This window comes from Phacochoerus africanus, chromosome 4 (genome assembly GCF_016906955.1).
Source record: "Phacochoerus africanus isolate WHEZ1 chromosome 4, ROS_Pafr_v1, whole genome shotgun sequence".
NCBI lineage: Eukaryota > Metazoa > Chordata > Mammalia > Artiodactyla > Suidae > Phacochoerus > Phacochoerus africanus.
The window spans coordinates 85,110,342-85,133,056 of NC_062547.1; the positions used below are offsets into that span (position 1 = coordinate 85,110,342).

Consider the following 22,715-nt stretch of genomic DNA (forward strand, 5'->3'; position numbering starts at 1 on the left):
GCAACTGCAGAAGCTTTCCATTACTACTAGGCATGTTATTCACAAGTGACATGTAACAGGGGCCCAGGCTTTGTTTTCATGCTCCCCAGTCTTTTCCTTTAATGGTGTTTAAGATGCTCTTGTGCTCAGGAAGCAGCTGGTATGCCGTGTCTGATGTGATGTCAATTCATGGATGTTACCATGAATAAATAAAGCATTTGGCTTTATTGTGTGAAATGTTTTACTTTTGCCTTTTGTGTGTGTGTGTGTGTGTGTGTGTGTGTGTGTGTGTGTGTGTCTTTTTAGGGCCGCATCTATGGCATATGGAGGCTCCCAGGCTAGGGGTCAAATCGGAGCTGTAGCTGCCGGCCTTCACCACAGCCATGGCAGTGCTGGATCCTTAACTCACTGAGCGAGGCTAGGTATGGAACCTGCATCCTCATGGATGCTAGTCAGATTCTTTTCCACTGAGCCATGACGGGAACTCCTGCTTTTCATTTTTATTTATTTATTTATTTATTTTTCTACTGTACAGCATGGGGACCAAGTTACACATGCATGTATACACAATTTTACCTCCCATTGTCGTGTTGCGATGTAAGTATCTAGACATAGCTCTCAGTGCTACACAGCAGGCTCTCATTGTAAATCCATTCCAAGAGCAATAGTTTGCATCCATTAACCCCAAGCTCCTGATCCCTCCCACTCCCTCCCCCTCCCCCAGGGAAACAACAAATCTATTCTCCAAGTCCATGATCTTCTTTTCTGTGGAAAGGTTCATTTGTGCTGTACACTAGATTCCACTTATAAGTGATATCATATGGCTCTATTGCCAGCATCATTTATCATCAGTCTCCCTTCTCTTCTCTCTTTTCCCGCCTTTTTAAGTTTCTGAGCCCGCCTCAGACTGTTTTTACTGCTTCCCATATTACTCTCCTGATGGATCCTGCCATCTCTCCCTTCCCTGTCTCTCAGCTCTCCCAAAAGAAAGAAAAGGGAGAACAAATAGGAATATCCTTCATTAAGACATTTGGCAAAAAGCCTTGTGATCATATGTTTTTTTTAATTGAAGTATAGTTAGTTTACTATACTTATTGGGTTAGCTTCAGGTGTACAGCAAAGTGATCAGCTATACATATATATATATATCTGCGGTTTTTTCAGATTCTTTTCTCTTATAGGTTATTATACAATATTGAGTAGTGTTCCCTGTGCTATGGGTTATCCATGTTTTATATAGTAGTGTGTATGTATTAGTCCCCAAATCTCAATTTAGTTTGGGTTTATTTTCATTTTGTCATCTTTTGAAACACAGGCCTAAGCAGAGCCATACTTCTGTTTTGCCTCCTGGTCATGTATAGGTATTCAGTGGTCATGATGCCCAGTCCATTTATAAACAAACATCTTTTTGACTTTATTGCTGGGCTGACTTGTCATGTCTGGGTGAGCTGGTTAATGCATTTTTTCAAAAATTGTTATTACAGTTGATTTGCAATGTTCTGTCAATTTCTGCTGTACAATGAAGTGACCCAGTTACACATAAATGTACATTCTTTTTCTCACATTATCCTCCATCATGTTCTATCACAAGCAATTAGGCATAGTTCCCTGTGCTATACAGCAGGATCTCATTGCTTATCCACTCCAAATGCTATAGTTTGCATCTACTAACCCCAAACTCCTAGTCCATCCCACTCCCTTCCCCTCGGCAACCACAAATCTGTTCTCCATGTCTATGAGTTTGTTTCTTTTCTGTAGATATGTTCATTTGTGTCATATATTAGATTCCAGATATGTGATTTCATATGATATTTGTCTTTCTCCTTCTGACTTATTTCACTTAGTATGAGAGTCTTCAGTCCCATCTATGTTGCTGCAAATGGCATTATTTTTTTGTTTCTTATAGGCGAGTAGTATTCCATTGTGTGTATGTATCAAATCCATTCATCTGTCGATGGGCATTTAGGTTATTTCCATGTCTTGGCTATTGTAAAAAGTGTTTCTGCAATGATGAACATACGGGTGCATGTATCTTTTTCAATGAAAGTTTTGTTCAGACATGTGACATATCAGTGGGACTGATGTGTCATTCAGTAGTTCCTTTTTTTTTTTTTTGGTGGTTCTATATTTAGTTTTCTGAGGTATCTCCATACTGTTTTCCATTGTGGCTGTATAAATGTACATTCTTCTCCACATCCTCTCCAGCATTTATTTGTAGACTTGTTAATGATGGCCATTCTGACCTGTGTGAGGTGGTACCTCATTGTAGTTTTGATTTGCATTTCTCTAATAATTAGCAGTGTTGAGCATTTTTCGTGTGTTTTTTGGCCATCTTTATATCTTCTTTGGAGAAATGTCTATTTAGGTCTTCTGCCCACTTTTCCTTTGGGTTGTTTGTTTTTTGCTGTTGTAATGCATGTTTGTAATAGCCACTTACCAAGTATTTTACTCTGGATGCAAAAGAACAAAGTAGAAATGACCATTACATAAACCAGTGTTTGGAATGTTGCCCATCGCAGGGCTTGGGGAATTAATGCTGGGGGAGGATGACATTTTCACCTTCATATCATCTTTGTACAAGGTGGTACTGACATTGGCTCAGTTGGGCCACCAGTGGGGACAGCTCAGTGGACAAGTGAAAGACATCAGTCTGGAGGTAATGAGCCAAGGCATAAGGGACTGTCCGTGAGAAAAGAAACCAAGTGATGGGTTATGCGAGGCTGTTGACTCCAGTAACCAAGAGAACATCTAACTATACGTGTACATGGTGGGAGGGAGTATGTGGGTGGGCCAGTGGGAGAGCGGTGTCTAGAGATGAAGCTAGGAGCTAAGCTTGGGTTTCTTACAGAGTGAGTGTAAAGTGACACACTTGTGGCTTACCTGTCCCTGCTGACTTGGGAGTGGTTTCTGAAAGGGCACATCCCCACTTGACAAGCTACATGTTCTAACTCAGTGATTATCAAAAGTATCAAAATCATTTGATGAAAGCTGACAGTTTCTTAGAGCTGTAACTGCCATACTAAGGCAAAATATTCATTGTCAGCTTTGAGTGTCATATGAATTTCTGTTATCATTTATTGGAAGACGATAACACTGAAGATAGAGGGCAAATGCATTTTATAAGTATTTACTGGTATAACTCAGAGGTATTGCAGGTTTTGTTCCAGACCACTGCAGTAAAGTGAATATTGCAATAAAATCACACACATTTTTTGGTTTCCCGGTGCATATAAAAGTTATGTTTATACTATACTATAATTGGTTAAGTGTACAATAGCATTTTATTTAAAAAAATAATGTATAATACTTTAATTAAAGAGTACTTTATTGCTTAAAAAAAATTCCCCGCTATCATCTGAGCCTTTAGCAAATCATAGTATTAACATCAAAGATGATAGATCACATAAGAAATATAATAATAATGAAAAAGTTGGAAATAGTACAGGGATTTCCAAAGTGTGTCATAGAAACAAAATGAGCAAATGCTGCAAAAATGGTGCTGATAGACTTGCCTGACCCAGGGTTGTCACACATCTTCAATTTGCCAGAAATGCAGTATCTGCAAAGCCCAGTAAAGCAAAGCCCAGTAAAATGAGGTATGCCTATATATGATTTGATAGCTTGCTTGCTATTTTTGTGAGGAAATGAAGTCAGACAAGGTTCTTTTATTATTCTCAGTTTGCATTTGCTGAGTGTTATGTATCTGTGAGCAGTATTATTTTTTTCTCAACCACGGTCTGTCTTTCTAGCACTTCTGAAATATGTTGGAGGTACATGTAAAAGTGCAAGATATTCCACTGTATTTTCAGGAGAATGCTTGTGCATTCTATGTAAGGTCACCCAAGAAACAGAGGTCCTTAAAAACAAAACAGTAATAATAACAGCAAAAAACCCTAAAGACTGCACGTGCTGATCTCACTTAAGCAGAGAACCAGCAGTGTTCTCCAAAGCAAGGAAAAGCTGATTCTGTGTCTTAATCTGTGGGGCCGCTGAAAAGAGAGCAAGAAATAGACAGTGGAAAAGACTTAGAAAAAAAGTAATAACTATCTTCTGTGGTTTTTCTTCTTTTGCAGTTCCATTTTGAACCCAAAGTGGAAGATGCTATCAGGACTGAACCACTGACCAGAGTCTGAAAAACTCCCATCTTCTAGTTGGCCATCGGTTGAGCTAGGATGGAAGACTCTTATAAGGATAGGACTTCCCTGATGAAGGGTGCCAAGGACATTGCCAGAGAGGTGAAGAAACAGACAGTTAAGAAGGTGAATCAAGCGGTGGACCGCGCCCAGGATGAATACACGCAGAGGTCCTACAGTCGGTTCCAAGACGAGGAAGAGGATGACGACTACCCCCCGGGAGAAACCTACAACGGGGAGGCCAATGATGATGAAGGCTCCAGTGAAGCTACTGAGGGCCATGATGAAGATGATGAAATCTATGAAGGGGAGTATCAGGGCATCCCCAACACGAACCAGGGGAAAGACAGCATCGTGTCAGTGGGGCCACCCAAGGGCAGCGAGTACAAGGACCGCCGGGAGCTGGAGTCAGAGAGGAAAGCTGACGAGGAAGAACTCGCCCAGCAGTACGAGCTGATAATCCAAGAGTGTGGTCACGGCCGCTTTCAGTGGGCTCTTTTCTTTGTCCTGGGCATGGCCCTGATGGCAGATGGCGTGGAGGTGTTTGTCGTGGGCTTTGTGTTGCCCAGCGCTGAGACAGACCTGTGCATCCCAGATTCAGGGTCCGGATGGCTAGGTGAGTGTGTGTCAGAGAGACACGTTCTGAAACTGCTTTACTTGCTGAGTGGGGTTAACAGAGAATAACTACTTTTCTTAGGGAACCCTGCATTTCTTCCAACACTTAAACATTTTAAACATGCAAAGGAATCTGAAGAGTAATGGTACAGGGATGTCCATATATATCCACCACCCGGATTCTCTAGTTAATATTTACTGTTATTTTCTTTAACACCTAGTCATCTATCTATCCATCATCCTCATTTCTTTTTCTGTTTTTTTTCCTTTACTTTTTTTTGGCCATGGCATGCAGTGGCTCGATGTGAGATCTCAGTTCCCAGCCCAGGGACTGAACCCAGGGTACAGTGGTAAAAGTGCCAAATCCTAACCACTAGACTGCCAGGGAATTCCCCCCCCCCTTTTATCTTTATGCTTTTCACAGTAGAGCAGTATATTTTTAACTTATTATAAATGTTGCATTAGTTTATCCTTTGTTAACTTCCAAGGATATGCCCTTGGAAGTTAATAAAATCTTTATATGAAACTTGCTTGACGCTTCTCTAAATACAGAGACTAATTCTCCAAAACTGACAAATGTGCTTTCAAATTCCAAGTTTTATATATAATACTATGGTTTAAATACCTACCATTTTTTTCCTATAATCTCTGTGTATGTTTGCTTGTTGGTTTTTTTTCAATTACCCTTATTTGTAGAATTTTCTCTAGATGACTTTTTAAAAGGCTATATGCCTTTATATCCATACCGGAAAAAGTTCCTTTCCTCCTAGGACTTGAAAATCTATTTCAAATCATATTAATATTTAAATTATATATGTTAGGATAATATAACTGCTCTATAAAATATCTAGAGAGCAGATTTGAATTTTTTTATTGAAGTGTTGTTGATTCACAGTGTTCTTTCAGTTTTTTCTGTGCAGCACAGTCACCCAGCCACACACACACACACCACACACACACACACACACGAAGCTGGACCCAGTTCCCTGTGCTGTGCAGTACGACCTGGTTACTTATCCATTCTAAATGCAATAATTTGTTTCTACTCACCGCAAACTCCCCATCCATCCCACTTTCTCCTCCCTTCCCCTTGGCAACCATAAGTCTGCTCTCCGTGTCCATTATCTGTTTCTGTTCTGTAGGTAGGATCATTTGTGCCATATTTCTTTAAATCATGATTTTTATTTTTTTCCATTATAGCTGGTTTACAGTGTTCTGTCAATTTTCTGCTGTACAGCAAGGTGACCCAGTCGCACATACATGTATACATTCTTTTTTCTCATCATGCTCCATCGTAAGTGACTAGATATAGTTCCCAGTGCTCAACAGCAGGATCTCATTGCTTATCCATTCCAAAGGTAATAGTTTGCATCTACTCACCCCAAACTCCCCATCCATCCCACCTTCTCCCTGCTCCCGCTTGGCAACCACAAGTCTGCTCTCCATGTCCATGATCTGTTTCTGTTTTATAGATAGGACCATTTGTGCCGTATTTTAGATTCTACACAGAGCAGGTTTGATTTCGGTTTCAAAGTTACCATGCATGTGAGGTTCATATTTTTCCAAAGCCATGGTTAATACTCCCACTTGTTTCCCTGTGGAAGGGAAAATAAGAAGGTCAAGAAACGCGCACAGCCGACTATCCCCCAAGTGTAAAGTCCCTGCAGACACTTGGTACATTTGGTCATGAGGCCTTTCAAACCCCTTTTGCTCAGCCCCCATCAGAGAGGAACATAATATGTTTATGTGCATATTAAATATTTATGTGTTTCCAAGTCTATGCAAGAGAGCAAGAATCATTGATACCTCTACTTTCAAGGGCCTATTTATTTATTTATTATTTTTTGCTGTTTAGGGCCACACCTGTGGCATATGGAGGTTCCCAGGCAAGGGGTCTAGTTGGCCACAGCAATGCAGGATCTGAGCTGTGTCTGTGAATTAATCCACTGAGCGAGACCAGGGATCGAACCTGCAACCTCATGGTTCCTTGTCAGATTTGTTTCTGCTGCATCTTGATGGAAACTCCTCAAGGGCCTTTTTAAAAATAAAGTTTGAAAAACAAAGACATACATATTTTTGTGTGGTTTGGTAAGTAATGCTATTAAGTAATGTTATAATCACTGATGTTGAAAAATTTTTCTGTGTAAAAAAAAAATGAAATACCATCTACTAACCTGCCATGTGACAACACAAGAGAGCGAATCATGCATGAGAAGAGGTTTTACGTCTTATTCCTTTAACCCTTGTTTCTTTTATATGACTCACTCCTAGCATTTCTTTTTTTATTTTTAAATATTCATCTTTAAATTTTTCTTTTTAAAATTGTTACTGAAGTATTATTGATTGACAATATTGTGTTAGTTTCAGGTATACAGCAAAGTGATTCAGTTTTATATATGCATATATATTTTATATATATATATATATACATATATATATATATATATTCTTTTTCAGATTCTTTTCCATTGTAGGTGACTACAAGATATTGAGTATAGTTCCCTGTGCTCTACAGCAGGCCCTTGTTGGTTATCTCTTTTATATATAGTAGTCTATATCTGTTAATCCCATACTCCTGATTGCTAGTAGCCCCATTTGTGTGTTCCACCATCAACATGCAGGATGTGGTTCAGAGTAGGGTCCTTAATTATTTGTCAAATTGATCATTGCTGCCTGCCTGTTTCCTGTGGAGCATTGTATTTTGTTTTTTCCTTTGGTGAGTAAGTCTCCTCACTCTAAGCCTGGGCATCAAAATATTTATCAAGATTTTGCTAATGGAATCTATCAGCAGAAGGTTTGAAGAAGATAGATCCTTAGAAACACATCTACACAAATATTTAATATTTACAGGCTTAAACTTAGAATAACCATCTTTTTGTGTTATGATCCTGGCTTTTGTTTTGGAGGGATTTCAGAAACATCTAGGCTGAGCCTGCCCTTGTGCCTTTCTCTTCTCGGTGCTGAGTGGAAGTGCAGTGTCACACGCTCTGCTCTTATCAATCAGTCCCATAAACCCTGATGATGTTACACACCCCCAGGTGGCTTTCACAAGTGTAGATAATGCTGTGGAACAATTGGAGCACAGGCATTTTCATTTCTCCATAAATGTCGCCTGCGTTAGTGAATTAAAATGTGTCCCCAGGAGTGTGTGGCTTCACTCATGTTGCAATCCCGTCGTCACCCCCCCCACCCCCTGCCCAGCAGCATTTTAATGGTTTCATAACTGTGGCTTCCAGTCGCGCATTTCAATTATTTTGCCATTGTAATCTCACTTATAATTGCATCCTAACTGAGTCTTTTTTCCGACAAGCATGTAAATTGTTTTGCCATTTTCATTTCATCAAATAATAGCTTTGTAATATAATTACCACACTAAGTCACAGCGATGGGATCAAAATGCAAGACAGAAAGATGCATGACCCATGTTTTGTGGCCTTTGGAAGAGAGAGATGTGCAAAATTTCTCATTTGCCACTAAGCCTTGTGTCATTTCCCTCAAGGAAGACTAAGAATGAAAAATATTAACCAATTTGTGTTTTAGTTATTCGGGAGATAGCGCCTTTCCTTGTGTTTGCTGGAAGATTGTAGATAAGGACACATCTTGTGTGCATGTGTCTCTGTATGGTCTGTGTGCATATATAACATTGTTAATTAGACAGGAAAAGGTTAGAGTAAATATTTAACCAATTATCTAACGAGCTGTTCTTTGGGGAAATAAGTACCATCACTTTAAGATAATACATTTTCTATTACAAAAGTCTATATATTGAGCATTTATTGTGTGCAAAGTGCAATATCACACAGGGGATAGTAGGACAAAAAACAAAAACAAAGCAAGGTCTATCTATCCTAGGAATTGTAGTCTATATGGAGAAATGACAGATGTCTGTACACTACCAGAGAAAAGATCAATAACCAGAAGAGAAGTTTAGATAAAGAGACTTCAGGCTAGGAGACCACGTAAGGGGTTGTGGACCTGACAAAGGCAAGTGGGAGGAAGGGATGGATTAAAGAGCTGGATTTGATCATCGGGAGTTTGGAAGAGGGAGGCAGAGGGCAGTTACTGAAAGGAAGCCAACTCATCAAGTTAGGTAATGCAGAGCACAGATTTCAACACAAAGGCGAAAGAAGAAAGGTTTAGTTTTAGACTCACTACTTTGAGATCTTTGGGAGTGTCCGAAGAGGAGCAGTCAGTGAGCTACTGGCTCTTTGGGCTGAAATGCTGAGCAAGCGTTTTTAGAGTCGGCTCATTTAAGATGAAACTGCCAACGACCTTAAACAGGAAGAGGGCAGCTTCCTGCTAAATATTTTTTATGGGACTGGTGGTGAGGAAGATGTTACTAAGGAGACTGAGAAGCAGCATCCAGGAAAGAGAAGGTCTATTAAGTTTTTGGAAGAAGGAAAGTGTGTGTGACTCTTAGGTGCTGCAGGGTCTTATAATAAAGGTTGGGTCAGGCAGCTGCTGATGGTTCTTCAAACACTGTGTGCAAGGCTAGGAAGTTTTTGTGTGTGTGTGTGTGTGCTTTTTAGGGCCACAACCACAGCATATGGAGGTTCCCAGGTGAGGGGTCCAATTGGAGCTACAGCTGCTGGCCTACACCACAGCCACAGCAATGCCAGATCCTTAATCCATCGAGTGAGGCCAGGGATTGAACCTGCAACCTCATGGTTCCTAGTCAGATTCATTTCCACTGTGCCACGACGGGGACTCCAAGGCTAGGAAGTCTTTTAAAGGGAGGCGTCTGTGTATTAAGGGAAATGACAGTATGTCCTTCAGATTCCCTGCCCCCATGACTGGGTAGCACAGACAGAAAGCATCCTCCCCACGCAGTGCTGTGCCTTACGGTTCGCGTTAGCCCTCTCTGATCACATCATAGTTCCTGTTTAAGAGTTGTTGGTGGGGGTGGAGGGTGCAGGTTGGGTCCTAGGAAAAACCCTGAGGGGAGGGATAAATCGAAGTTTGGGATTAACATATATACACTATTATATATAAAATAGATAAGTAACAAGGACCTGTTATATATATATAGCACAGGGAACTCTACTCGATATTGTTACAACCTACATGAGAAAAGAATGTTGTTTAGGAGTTCCCCGTTGTGGTGCAGCGTAAATAAATCCGACTAGGAACCATGTGGTTATGGGTTTGATCGCTGGCCTCACTCAGTGGGTTAAGGACCTGCCATTGCTGTGAGCTGTAGTGTAGATAGCAGATGCGGCTCAGATCCCACGTTGCTGTGGCTGTGGTGTAGGCCAGCAGCTGTAGCTCTGATTCGACTCCTAGCCTGGGAACCTCCATATGCTGCAGCTGCAGCCCTAAAAAGCAAAAAAAAAAAAAAAAGCTGTTTAACACGACATTGTAAATCAACTTTGCTTCGATATTAAGCAAAAAATGAAAGCCTCAGGCAGGCAGAATGCATGACCAGGCCCAGCACCACCCTCCAGCTCTCCCCCATCAGAGACCAGCAAGCACCTCACTGGCCACTCTTTCCTCATGCTCTTCCTTCGGAGGGACCTGTTTCCTTCTAAGACCCACCTGGTGAAGCAAGGAGCCTCATCGTTATTGGCCCAGATGCGTTCTGGCTGGTGTCAGACAGCTTAGTCATTTTTAGGAACTAAAACATGATCATGGCCAAATGTTGACTAGTACAAAATAGAAAACAACTTATTCTAAACCAAAATATACTTGAGAACTAAACCCAAACTAAATGATAACTATCCTCTATGTGTTTCTTTTTTCCTTTATCAATTATAACGCCTAATTTCCACACACCTTGGTGATTTTCAGGACAGGAGCTTTAGTGGTATCATTGGGACAACATCTGATTACTGTAGGACAAAAAGTGAGTGGAATTAAAAAAAATGTAGATAAGCAAGGCCGTTTCGTTCAGTAAGTATTAAATGAGCACTAACAGTGAGCCAGGTACCCGTCAGGGTTCGCTAGGAGATATTCTGCTGGGAAGGTTGCGATCCGCATCATTTGGGAAATTTTTTATCCAGTTGGACAGATCTTTTGTAAAGAGATAAATGTAAGGACATTATGTTTTTTTCTATGACAGATATTAAACACAGTGCTATAGAATCAGAGAGGAATTCCTTTGGGAACTGGTAAAAAAAAAAAAAATTAATCCAGGAAGTGATATTTAAACAGGGTTTTTGGTTTGTTTGTTTTGTCTTTTGTCATTTTAGGGCTACACCCAGGGCATGTGGAGTTTCCCAAGCTAGGGGTCGCATCAGAGATGCAGCCTTACAACACAGCCACAGCAGTGCTGGATCTGAGCTGCGTCTGTGACCTACACCACAGCTCACGGCAACGCTGGATCCTTAACTCACTGAGCAAGGTCAGGGATTGAACCCAGGTCCTCATGGATACTAGTTGGGTTCGTTAACCATTAAGCCATGATGGGAACTCTGAAACAGGGTTTTGAGTGATAAATAATGTTTACTGGAGAGAAAAGAGGGAGAATGGCATTTCAGGACGCTGTTAAACTTGTCAAAAGACCCAAACTCTGTGGGAAATTATGGGGAATTTGCCATGATGGGCGGATGGCGTTGGGGCTAATAGGTCAAGTTGTGGACAAATCATGAAAGACCCTAAGGCCAAGATGGGGGTTTGGGTTTTATTCTGTAATACGTAAGAATGGTATCATCGCATCTGTGTTTTAAAGAGCCACCTCTGGCAGCAGTGTGGGAAGTGAATTTGATGCCGAAGAGGCTTAAAAAGTCAGTTGGATCATGGAATCTAAGCCTCTGCCACTTACTTGATGTGTGACAATTAATAAATAACATTTCTTTGCCTCAGTTTTCACGTGTACATTGGGATTAAGAATACTCAAATTAGAAGTTCCTGCTGTAGCACAGTGGTTTAAGGATCCACTATTGCCATAGTTATGGCGTAGGTTTGATTCCTGGCCCGGGAACTTCCATATGCTGGTGCAGCCCCCCCAAAAGAGAATACTCAATTACATTGGGAGGATTAAATGAAAGAACGTGTGTATAGCTTTTAGCCAAGTACCTAATATGTAGAAAACCCTAATAAATAATTGTTGCTATGGTAACTACTAGACGCATGAAGGTCATTTAGGAGATGAAGGCAAAAGCCTAGGCAAAAAAAAAAAATGATGGAATCCTGACCTCAGTCAGTTAACAGGGTAAGAATTGGAAAATGTTCCTAAAAGAAAAATGGCAAGATTTGGTGTGAGAAAGATAAGTAGGGAGTTGAGGATGACATTCAAGGGGGGTGGACTTGAGAGGCTGGGTGGATGTTGCCATGGGCAACAGAGGAGGCAGAGCATGTGGGGAACTGAGGAAGTTCATTTGGAGAGCATTGCTCTGATAGGTGGAAGAGTGGTCAGAACCAGAGGACAGATGAGCAAGTCGGAAGCAGAGGCTAAGCACAGAAAACACAGCTAAACAGAAGGTAGAAAATGGCCAAATGAAGGTAACTGTCAGTTCAGCAGGGTGTTGGAGAATCTTTTTGGCCCGCAAATATCTAATAGCCAGAAATAAATTCACCTGCATGGAGACAGTTTGAAATCTGATGTTGATGTTCCTTTAGACACTTTGGTTCCGTGGAGCCCTCTTTGGAGATGGATGGGAGTGTGGATGGGTGGGGACAGGACCACCTCTGGCTCCCTTCACCCCACATCATCACAGCCGACTCAGATTCATCTCCTACGTAGGCTATTTATGTGAATAAAGGATAGCTAAACAACGAAAAGTTCTAAACATCTCATCCAGAATATCAGTGACTTCAGCTGCCACATTGGTGTTACAGCAGCTTCTAGCATTTGATAAGGCAGTATTTATGGAGTGGTCATGTTGTATGGGGCATGGCCCAAGGTTCTGTGAGGGAATTGAGACTAATAAGGCTTGGTTCCTTTTACCTGGGAAAATCATGGTATTTTCCAACTGTTGGTGCCTTAGTGGTGTAGGCAACACTGTTATCTTAAAGACGACGGTAGGAGACCTCGAGAGTTCAGGTGGGTTGTCTAGTCCATGGCAAGGTATTGGCTCAGACAGGACTATGGAATAGACACATATAGAGCAACTCTTAACCCATATTCCTTTCCATTTCTCTAATATTTTCCTTTAAAATCCTCTTCACTGGGTTTCCTCCTGGAAGATATAATCTCTCCATATTGATAAGATGCTATCACTCTGCTATTTCAAGCAATGACCTAGAAATTCACTTTTTGTTTGTGGGCTTCAATAGTGTAATCACCTGTTGAACTTATGCATCTTTTTTCCTTTTTCAGACCCCTAATAGGAGATAATGCCTGCTTTTTGTATTTATACTAAGCACATAATGGCAATAGTCACAAGTGAGAAATTTGATTGCCTTGGAGGATGCACTTCTAAAATTAGCCCAAAGTGCAAAGTCATCTTAAAGAGGCAGAGTAGCAGAAGTTAAAATAAATAAGTTAAACATAAAGAGAGGGAGTGTAAGCCCCTTGAGACCAAAATGTTTTGTCTGTGTTGTTCACTCCTGTATCCCCTGCCCTGATCAGTGCCTGGTACATAGTAGGATCTCAACAAAGATTTGCTGAATGAATGAATGACAGCGCTTCAGATAATTAACACCTTGAGACCCCATTGAAGACATATCTAAAGCAAGAAATGTATTATTTTGAATGGGAATTCATTGTAACAGAGGGACACAAAAGGGAAAGTCATAGATGCACATGTTGTCACTGCCCTGCTAAATGCTGCTCAGGGTTGGGGTGCCCTGACCTAAAGATTTCACCTGTCTGGTTTGAGGGCCATGTGCATTCTTCTTCTTCTTTTTTTTTTTTTAAGGGCCATACCTGGGGCATGTGAAAGTTCCCAGGCTAGCAGTCAAATTGGAGCTGCGGCGGGTGGCCCGCAACACAGCCACAACAACACCAGATCCAAGCTGCATCTGTGACCCACAGCACAGCTCATGGCAACACCAGATCCTTAACCCACTGAGCGGGGCCAGGGATTGAACCTGCATCCTCATGGATACCAGTCAGGTTTGTTATCTCTGAGCCTCAAAGGGCACTTTGGGCCACCTGTATTCATATTGTAGGGGAGGCTCCTTTATGCAGTGAGCAGCCTCGGTCTGGAACTTGTGAAGACATGAACCCTGTAGCTAAGCCCTCTTGTCCTAACTCCATGCTCCAAAGCAATGTGAAGATTTCAAATCCAGCAATCTAGAATTTGCCCATTGGGAATGTGCTTCCCGAAGGATGCCAGTTTTCTAGGTAATTCTGTTTTTTATTTTAATTAATCAAGCTTTTCCCCTCAGTTTGTGGTGAGGTTGACTGTTGGGAATCTGCTTCTGAGAGATGGATCTGTTCTTGGTGTGCTGATGCAATCTGGTTTCTGAACATGGGGTGTCAAGATCCAGACCAGCAGTGGGAGGAACTGGCTGTCACCCAGGGAGGCCTACTTGGGTCATCACTTGGGTTTCCCATGTTAGTTTTCCTTTAAAACATCTACAGGAGTTCCCATCATGGCGCAGTAGAAAAAAATCCGACTAGGAACCATGAGGTTGTAGGTTCAATCCCTGGCCTCATTCAGTGGGTTAAGGATCCAGCATTACCATGAGCTGTGGTGTAGGTCACAGACAAAGCTTGGATCTGGTGTTGCTGTGGCTGTGGTGTAGGCGGGCAGCTGAGGCTCGCATTTGACCCCTAGCCTTGGAACTTCCACGGGTGCAGCCCTAAAAAGAAAAAAAAAAACAAAAACAAAAACTACAGTATTAGTGAGCTTTGATTGGCATATTGAGCAAAAACAAAGGTAGACCAAGAACATTCAAGCATTAAGAAGAATATATATGTACATATGAATAGAATTTTACTTGACCTTTTTTTTCATTTCTAGAAGCTCTTGAAAGTTTTAAAGGTATTTCTAAATAATTCTAGAGTAAATACAGATTTTTTGAGTTTAGGATTTATTTCTGGCTAGAAATGGAACAGTGATTTTCACTTGACTCAATAGTTTGCCATCAGTCATATCAGGTCAGACCCTTTGGCATTCTTATATCTTCCACTGACAATTATAATGTTCATTCAACAAAAATTTACTGAGCACCTACTATGTGACGAGCACTGTTTAGACTCTAGAAATAAAACAGTAAATAAAACAAAAAAAATCTCTGCTAAGCCTTAAGCATTTCTTTTAATCTTTCTTTCTATTGTTTTTATTTGGATGGTGTGGAATTCCTGGGAACATATAGACGTCATTCTGTCTCTCTGTCTCTTAATTTTATTTGCCATTTAAATAAAGGGCAGTTTCCTTGAGGGCTGAGCTGGATAGATATGACCTGAACTCTTACCTAATTTCTCTTTCTCCATCTCTGTATAAGCTCCCTTATTCCTTCAACTAGTAATAATAACAATAAAAAAAGAAATATTCTACTGGGATTTCAAGCTGTCTTATATTTAGATATCTGTACTTTAAAAAATAGCTTTGAGTTTCTGAGATCCCCCCTTTTCAGTCCCATTGGCTGTTGTTTGCCACTAGACCACAGGCAGAGTACAGTGACAGCCCCCCTGTGCACTGAGCATCTTTTCATGGTGTGCATCATACCTGCCCAGTGCTGCCAGGTGAACCAGCATGTCCAAGCTAATAACAGAGATGATGCAGAGTTTTTTCTCTTTTAGAATTACTCCCAGATGTTGATCATTTGGCATCTAGGCGGGCTCCAGATTTTAAGACCCATGGTGTTGTGCCCTGGAAGTGTACGCTGCAGGTTTCAGGGTCAGCAGCTCTGCAGCCTGCCCAATCCCTTTGTCCTCTGCGTCTGCCTCTGCATCTTGGAGGGAGGTTTGATCTCTGTTGTGGGTACGCCATCTGGCTCTGTTTAGCCTCTCGCTATCATATGATCCTAATTGGAATTAAAAACTTATTGGCTCCTAGAGAACATCCTGTCTACCAACACTAGCAAAATCTTATTTGGATTCATTATGGCCAAATTGGAAACAAAGACTCAATAATTCATTGCCATTATGTTCCTGAGTCTTATTTCCCAGGTCTTTCAGGTCCTCCTGAGAGAAGAGAGATTTCTGACATCCGAATGGAGTTGGACGAAGTAATCTAAAAAGATTCCTCCATCCAGAGTCTGCAGTTCATTTTCACAGAACAGGCGTGTTGCATTCCTGAAATTTGCCCAGAAGTAGCATTCTGGGACTGTGAAAATGTGATAGTAAATGGCCTTCTGTCACCTGAATGATCCCTAGGAATTTCCCACAGTACAGCTTTGAACCTGAAGGCTGATCCTTGCATCCTGAATCCCTGTATCCCTACATCCTAGGTTACTCCTGGGTGAGTATTCTGATCCACTGGGAGTACCACCTTTACATATACTGCCTCGGTCTGGGATTCATCCTGAAGGAGAAGTTGGTGATATGTTATCAGTTTAAGGAATTTGTTAGTTGTGGACTTTGGTTTAAATAAGGCAGTCTGAATTGTTAATCATCTAATAACTGGATCAAGCCAAATACAAATAATACAGACTTGTAGGTTTGAATTCCAAACATTAAGATGCAATTGCAGGAGTTCCCATCATGGCTCAGCAGAAACAAATCTATTTAATATCCATGAGGATGCAGGTTCAATCCCTGGCCTCGCTCAGTGGGTTAAGGAGCCAGTGTTGCCTGAGCTGTGGTGTAGGTCACTGATGCGGCTTGAATCTGGCGTGGCTGTGGCACAGGCCAGCAGCTACAGCTCCAATTTGACCCCTAGCCTGGGAACTTCGGTATGCTGGGGGTGCGGCCCTAAAAAAAGAGCCCCCCCTCCAAAACAAAACAAAACAAAACAAAACAAAAAAACCCAATGCAGTTGTGCTTTTCCTTGGGAAATCTAAGATCTTAATATTCTCATATAACAAGAGCTTTTATAGGACCTAAGTTTCCTGCAGAAGCTTCAGAGAGGACATGCTGGTAGAGGGGAGTAGACTTCCAGATCTGATCTGATCTTGATCATAGCTGGGTTTTCCTTCCAACACTAAAGTCTGACATCTCAAAGGCAAGGAGCAGAGCCAAACCTAAAATTAGGTTCTTTGGGTGGAGGGCAGAATGGGATGCCCTCAAGTGGTGGGGAATCGAGCATGTGACAGGCTCTATGCTTTGTCCATGTTATCTGCCTGTCTCAGGTTTGTGTTCATGCTCCCTCCTTTGGTAGCTTTGCACTGCTGTCCTGAATAACTGACACGAGTATAATTATCATTAAAAGAGAGAGAGAAGGCGCTGCTTTAGGACAGTGGACTCTGCTAGTTATGCTACCGATGAGGGAGTTCTCACCCACCTGTAAGACCCCTCACCATGCACTGTGGCCAGGCTGGGGCTTGGTTGAGTGATCAGCATCCATCTGAACTATCACATGGGCCCAGCCACATTGTGGAAAGGGAGGTAAGGGAAGGAGAGGGGCTTCTCTCCTGGGCCCAGGGATATGCTCCTGGAAAGCAGGACTGTGCCTCACCACGGGCACTTTTGCAGGGAAGACTGCGTCCAGGCTGCTAGGGTCCACGTTGCATCCCCATAGCACCCTCGGTGAGTTCCTGGGAGAGGAGTTCTGTTTAGGTTCCTGACATAGGATCAGGCTCACAGGGGGGAGGTTAAGGGAGCTGTTTCATGTTTGGGGTGCATTTAGTGAGGTTGAGAAGATGTGGAAGTTGGAATTGCTCTACTTAGTGGGGGACATTAATAAGGTGCTTTGCCATAAGTGCTAAAGCGTATCTTTCTTCTGAGAGATTTGTTGTTGTTCTTCAGAGAAACAAGTATTTGGGGATTATTTCTTATGGTGTTTGAATTACCAAAGATCAATACACAAAATAAATTACATTTCTGATAGCTTTTGATATTAAATTTAGGTATTTACCATGTCCAAAGAGAAGCGAAAACATTGTTTTAAGTAAAATCATTACTAAGAATATCTTAGTTCTTGGGAGAGATTTGCATGAACCAAAAGGGGGAAATGAAATCTGCGTGGCCCCTTTTCTGCAAAGAGCCTGACTCCATGCGATGAAAAGGCACAGTTAGTATGAATGTAATGTGCCCACTGAAGGAGAGAACGGACGGTGAGAGGTCAAGTTTAAGTTCCCAAGCAAGATTTTAGAATCCTTTTACCCTTGCTGATGACTACGTAAAACCAAATATACCAAGGAGGCTCTCCTCCCCTTCTAGGAGATGGGGTGCAATTGTCAGGAGAAGGAGAAGGTGAGGCACGTTTGGCAGAGGGTTGCCCAGTGTGATTTCACCTCCAGATTCAAGAATCCATTTTACCTCTGTTGGAACTTTCCTCTCAACACTTGGGGGCCATATGTTTGTATGTTGTCTTTCACTTAAAATGGAAAATTATGCCATATAAATTTTAACAGTACCAAAAAGGAAAAAAAAGAAAACAGAAGGAAGTCATTGGAGTTGCTCCCAGTTGTCCTCAGAGATGGGTGGAGTTCACCTGTCTCCTGTATTTGAGGAGATGCTAAAATTGGCTGTGAGTCCTGTACAGATAAAAATGCAACAATAGAGCAGCTTTTCAGCATGTTTCTTGGGGTTTCACAGGAATCAGGGCCTTAGATCATGGACCTCACTTCTTTGTCAGTAGCAGCTTCTCCTGTAGCTTTCTTCCTGAGAGATTCCAGGTAATTCTGGCATGGAGTTGGCTCTACTGGTCTCTCATGTAAGAAAATTCTGGACTGCTGGATTCCTGTTGAGTCTCCTGGAGAATATTTGAGACTAGAGGGAGGAATTAAGTATGGATCAGTTAGGCTATTTAAGAATCAGAGGAGAAAAAACAAAACCTAAAAACATTCTGTAGGCAATTTTTAGTTCACCTGGAGTCAGATGAATATTTATTAGATTAAAATGTATAACTTCACTTATGTAACTTTTTTGAGAAGTGAGGTGTTTATTTTTGGTAAATAAAGCTTACCTCTTTAAGAGCCATGGAGCTTCTTGTTTAAGCCTATTTTTTAAATGGAAGTCAAAATGTTTTATATGATTTCCAAATTTATTGTATATCATTTAAATGCTTCCTAATGTTTCAGGGTATCTGTTTTTATTCTTTTTTTTTTTTTTTTGTCTTTTTAGGGCCACACTGGCGGCATATGGAGGTTCCCAGGCTAGGGGTTGAATTGGAGCTGTAGTCGCTGGCCTACACCACACCCACAGCAACTCGGAATCTGAGTCACATCTGTGACCTACACCACCACAGCTCATAGCAACGCCAGATACTTAACCCACTGAGCGAGGCCAGGGATGGAACCTGCATCCTCATGGATGCTAATCTGATTTGTTTCTGCTGAGCCACGACAAGAACTCCTGTTTTTATTCTTTATATAATACTTCGTTGTTGTTAGTTTTTTTTTCTCTCTTTCTGTTGCCCTGTCACTGCTGCAGTTTCATCTGTCTTTAATTCATCTCTGATGTTTCTTATTGTGGATTAGGAAGCTAGATAGTGAGGCTTATTAAGAATTATGTGTTATTGGAGTTCCGGTCGTGCTACAGTGGAAACGAATCCAACTAGGAACCATGAGATTGTGATATCGATCCCTGGACTCACTCAGTGGGTCAAGGATCTGGTGTTGCCACGAGCTATGGTGTAGGTCACAGACATGGCTCGGATCTGGCATTGCTGTGGCTGTGGTGTAGGCCGGTAGCTACAGCTCCTGTTAGACCCCTACTGGGAACCTCCATATGCCACAGGAGCGGCCCTAAAAAGGCAAAAAAAAAAAAAAAGAATTATGTGTTACTCAGTCATAAAGAAGAATGAAATGATGCCGTCTGCAGCCAAATGGATGGACTTAGAGATTATCATGCTAAGTGAAGTAAGTTAGAGAAAAGACAAATTCCATATAATATCGCTAATATGTGAAGTCTAAAAGAAAGATACAGAAATAGATTCACAGATATAGAAAACAACCTTATAGTTACCAAAGGTGATAGTGGGGTAGGGGAGATAAATTAGGAGTTTAGGATAAACATTTACACACTCCTATGTTAAGTAGATATATAAACAAGGACCTATTGTATAGAATAGAGAACTATACTCAGTATCTGGTAACAACCTAAAATGGAAAATAGGAGTTCCCGTCATGGCTCAGTGGTTAATGAATCCGACTAGGAACCATGAGGTTGCAGGTTCAATCCGTGGCCTTGCTCAGTGGGTTAAGGATCCGGCGTTGCTGTGAGCTGTGGTGTAGGTCACAGACGCAGCTCACATCCTGAGTTGTTATGACTGTGATGTAGGCTGGCGGCTATAGCTCTGATTGGACCCCTAGCCTGGGAACCTCCATGTGCCGTAGGTGCGGCCCTAGAAAAGACCAACAGACAAAAACAAATAAATAATAAAACGGAAACGAATCGGAAAAAGAATATATATGTGTGTATGTATATATTTTTATATTTGTATATGTATAACTGAATCACTTTGCTGTGTATATGAAAACAACACAACTCTGTAAATTAACTATACTTCCAAAAAAAAGAGAATTATATGCTAAATAAGAGCAAATAGACTGTGAGTAGGAGCTCTGACTAACTTTACAAGTGGACTTTATGCCAGGTATTTGGGCGGTCCAGAAATCAAGTTCCGGGTTCTGGCAGAGTAGGCATTGGAAGGGCACTGGAAATTTGGCTTTTGGTGTGTTGCTAGCTTTTTTATCCAATTGCAAATAGCTCTCTGTAAATAAGGCTCAGGCTCAGCTATGCACCACCTAGTCCTTAAAAAAAGAAAATTGAGTATCTTTTAAATTATTTTTATGGGTCAGGACAGAATAGAAGTATATAATTTAAGAGTTTAGAATGCATGCATAATGATTTTAAGGTTTTGAAATTTTAACTTCTTTATTTTTTGTGACATGGTCACTGGCTATGACCACAATCCTCTGGTCTCCTTTCCTAAAGGGCCTTTGGGATGGAGGCTCTTGGTCACCTGATCATTCCTGGGAGTAAGAAGGGGAGGGCTTGGGTCACATCATGTCCCTGCTCAAAAATGTTAAGTATAGATGGATTTAAACTCCCTGCAAAGGCATTTAAGCTCCCCACAGTCTGGGCCTAGTCTCTCTTTCCACTTATCTGCCACCCACTCTCCTCTCCCAAATATTCCAGTCAGGGATGGTTAGGGTTACCAGATAACCTACAGGATGCCCAGTTAAATTTGAATGTGGGATACATAGTGAAGGAATAATATTTTGATATAAGTATGTCTCATGCAATATTTGGTATATACTTATATTTAAAAATTATTTATCTGAAATTCAAATTACCCAGGCCTCATGTGCTTTTATTTGCTAAATCCAGCAACCCTCCTGGTAGCGGTGATGATGGCAGGGGGCAGATGGCCTAGAGTTGGTTCTTGGCCCTCTCTGTGTCAGGCTTCATAGACACATTAATTTCTTTATCCATTTAACCAAAATTATATCTGATCCCGGGCTTTCTGAATCACTGCTAGGGGGTGACCCTTGGAAACTGGATGTGTTGTGTAAGCACCTCAGGTGATTCTTAGTCAAAGAGAAGTCTCAGAAACACGGTGATCTTGGCCCATACTTCTCAGATATGAAAGTACAGACAAGCCACCTGAGGAAGCAGGTTTTGATCCAGCAGGCCTGAAGTGCGGTCTGAGATTCTTTATGCTAACAAGCTCCCAAGTGATGCTGACACTGCTAATTGCAAGCCTGACATTGACATTGCATAGAGCTATCTTAGGCCCCCCAAACAAGGAGCTGCAGCATCCCCAGCAGCAAAGGTTATAAATGATAGTATGATTTCAAACAATAGAAAGGGAGAGTAGCAATGAAAATGGGACTGATTTCCTTATTCATTAATATGCAGTACTATCCATGGACAAGGGAGCTTTATGTGTCTTTTTCTTTTTTTTTTTTAATAGCTGCACCCATAGCACCTGAAAGTTCTCGGACAAGGGATTGAATCCAAACCACAGCTGCAAGCTATGCCATAGCTTGGCAACGCTAGATCCTTAACCCGCTGCTCTGGGCTGTGGATCGAACTTGTGCCTCTTTGGTGCTCCAAGCCGCTGTAGTTGGATTCTTTACCCACTATGCCACAGCAGGAGCTCCAATGTGCCATTTTTGAGGGAAAGTGGTTTTTTCCCCAAAAAGTCAATGTCTTACCACCAGCTGAGGGATGCACAGTTGTTTTTGATTCTGCTGAAATGGGTATTGGCTTTTGGAGGCTGGTCTTCTACACAGTGGGGGGCATCATAGTCCCTAGCCACATTTACAGCTCTCATCCCAGAACAGACCCCAGATGTGCAGGGAACAGTGTGACTCTGCTTTGCAGAAATAGTTTCTCAGTGCCAGAGTCATGGGGACCAAATTATAATGTGACTGCAGGTTTTTTTTTTTTCCCCCTCCTCATCTACATGAAATGTAATGGCTTTTCTGAGCATAGTTTGGTTTTCTCAGCAGAATCTAATTAAGTCAGAAATATTAAAAATACGACTGTGTCAGAAGAACTGAAAGCTGAAAGAGTCAGCCAAACTGCTAACAGGGACAAAAGGAAATCCTGCTGTGGGAATCAGTTCATCTGTAAACACAGACACCGCAGTGGGGGCAGATTGTCTATGTGAGGTGGTTGGCTTCTTGGTGCCCTCTGTCTGTTTAATTTTCTAATTAATAGTTTAGAGGTGTCTTTACAGAATGCCACCTTTCAGAATTTAGCAGTACTCACCCAGAAAGAACACTAGCAGGAGCTTATCCATTCCTTTATTCAATTCTCACAAGACACTGTACTGTGCATCATACAAATACAAAGACCAGCCAGACAAAACTCAAGGCACAAGACCCTTGTCATCAAAATGATACAGGAAGCAAGGGACTGAGAGATGAATTCTGTTTGAGGGATTTTATTTTATTTTTAATGATTTTTATTTTTTCCATTATAGCTGGTTTATAGTGTTTTATCAGTTTTCTGCTGTACAGCAGGGTGACCCAGTAACACATACGTGTATACATTCTTTTTTCTCACAATATCATGCTCCATTGTAAGTGACTAGATACAGT

General features: G+C 41.5%; 1 protein-coding gene across 2 annotated transcripts in view; it reads left to right on the forward strand.

Annotated features, from left to right (window-relative positions):
- SV2C (synaptic vesicle glycoprotein 2C) overlaps positions 1-22,715 on the forward strand; it is a 238,883-nt gene that overhangs the window by 51,659 nt on the left and 164,509 nt on the right. The window contains exon 2 of one of the 2 annotated variants that reach the window (XM_047778136.1): positions 4,053-4,728. In XM_047778136.1, the coding sequence (XP_047634092.1) occupies positions 4,152-4,728 (577 nt within the window). In that variant the 5' untranslated portion in view covers positions 4,053-4,151. Of the gene's footprint in view, positions 1-4,052; positions 4,729-22,715 lie in introns of those variants that run through there. The other variant, XM_047778137.1, reaches the window with a different exon arrangement.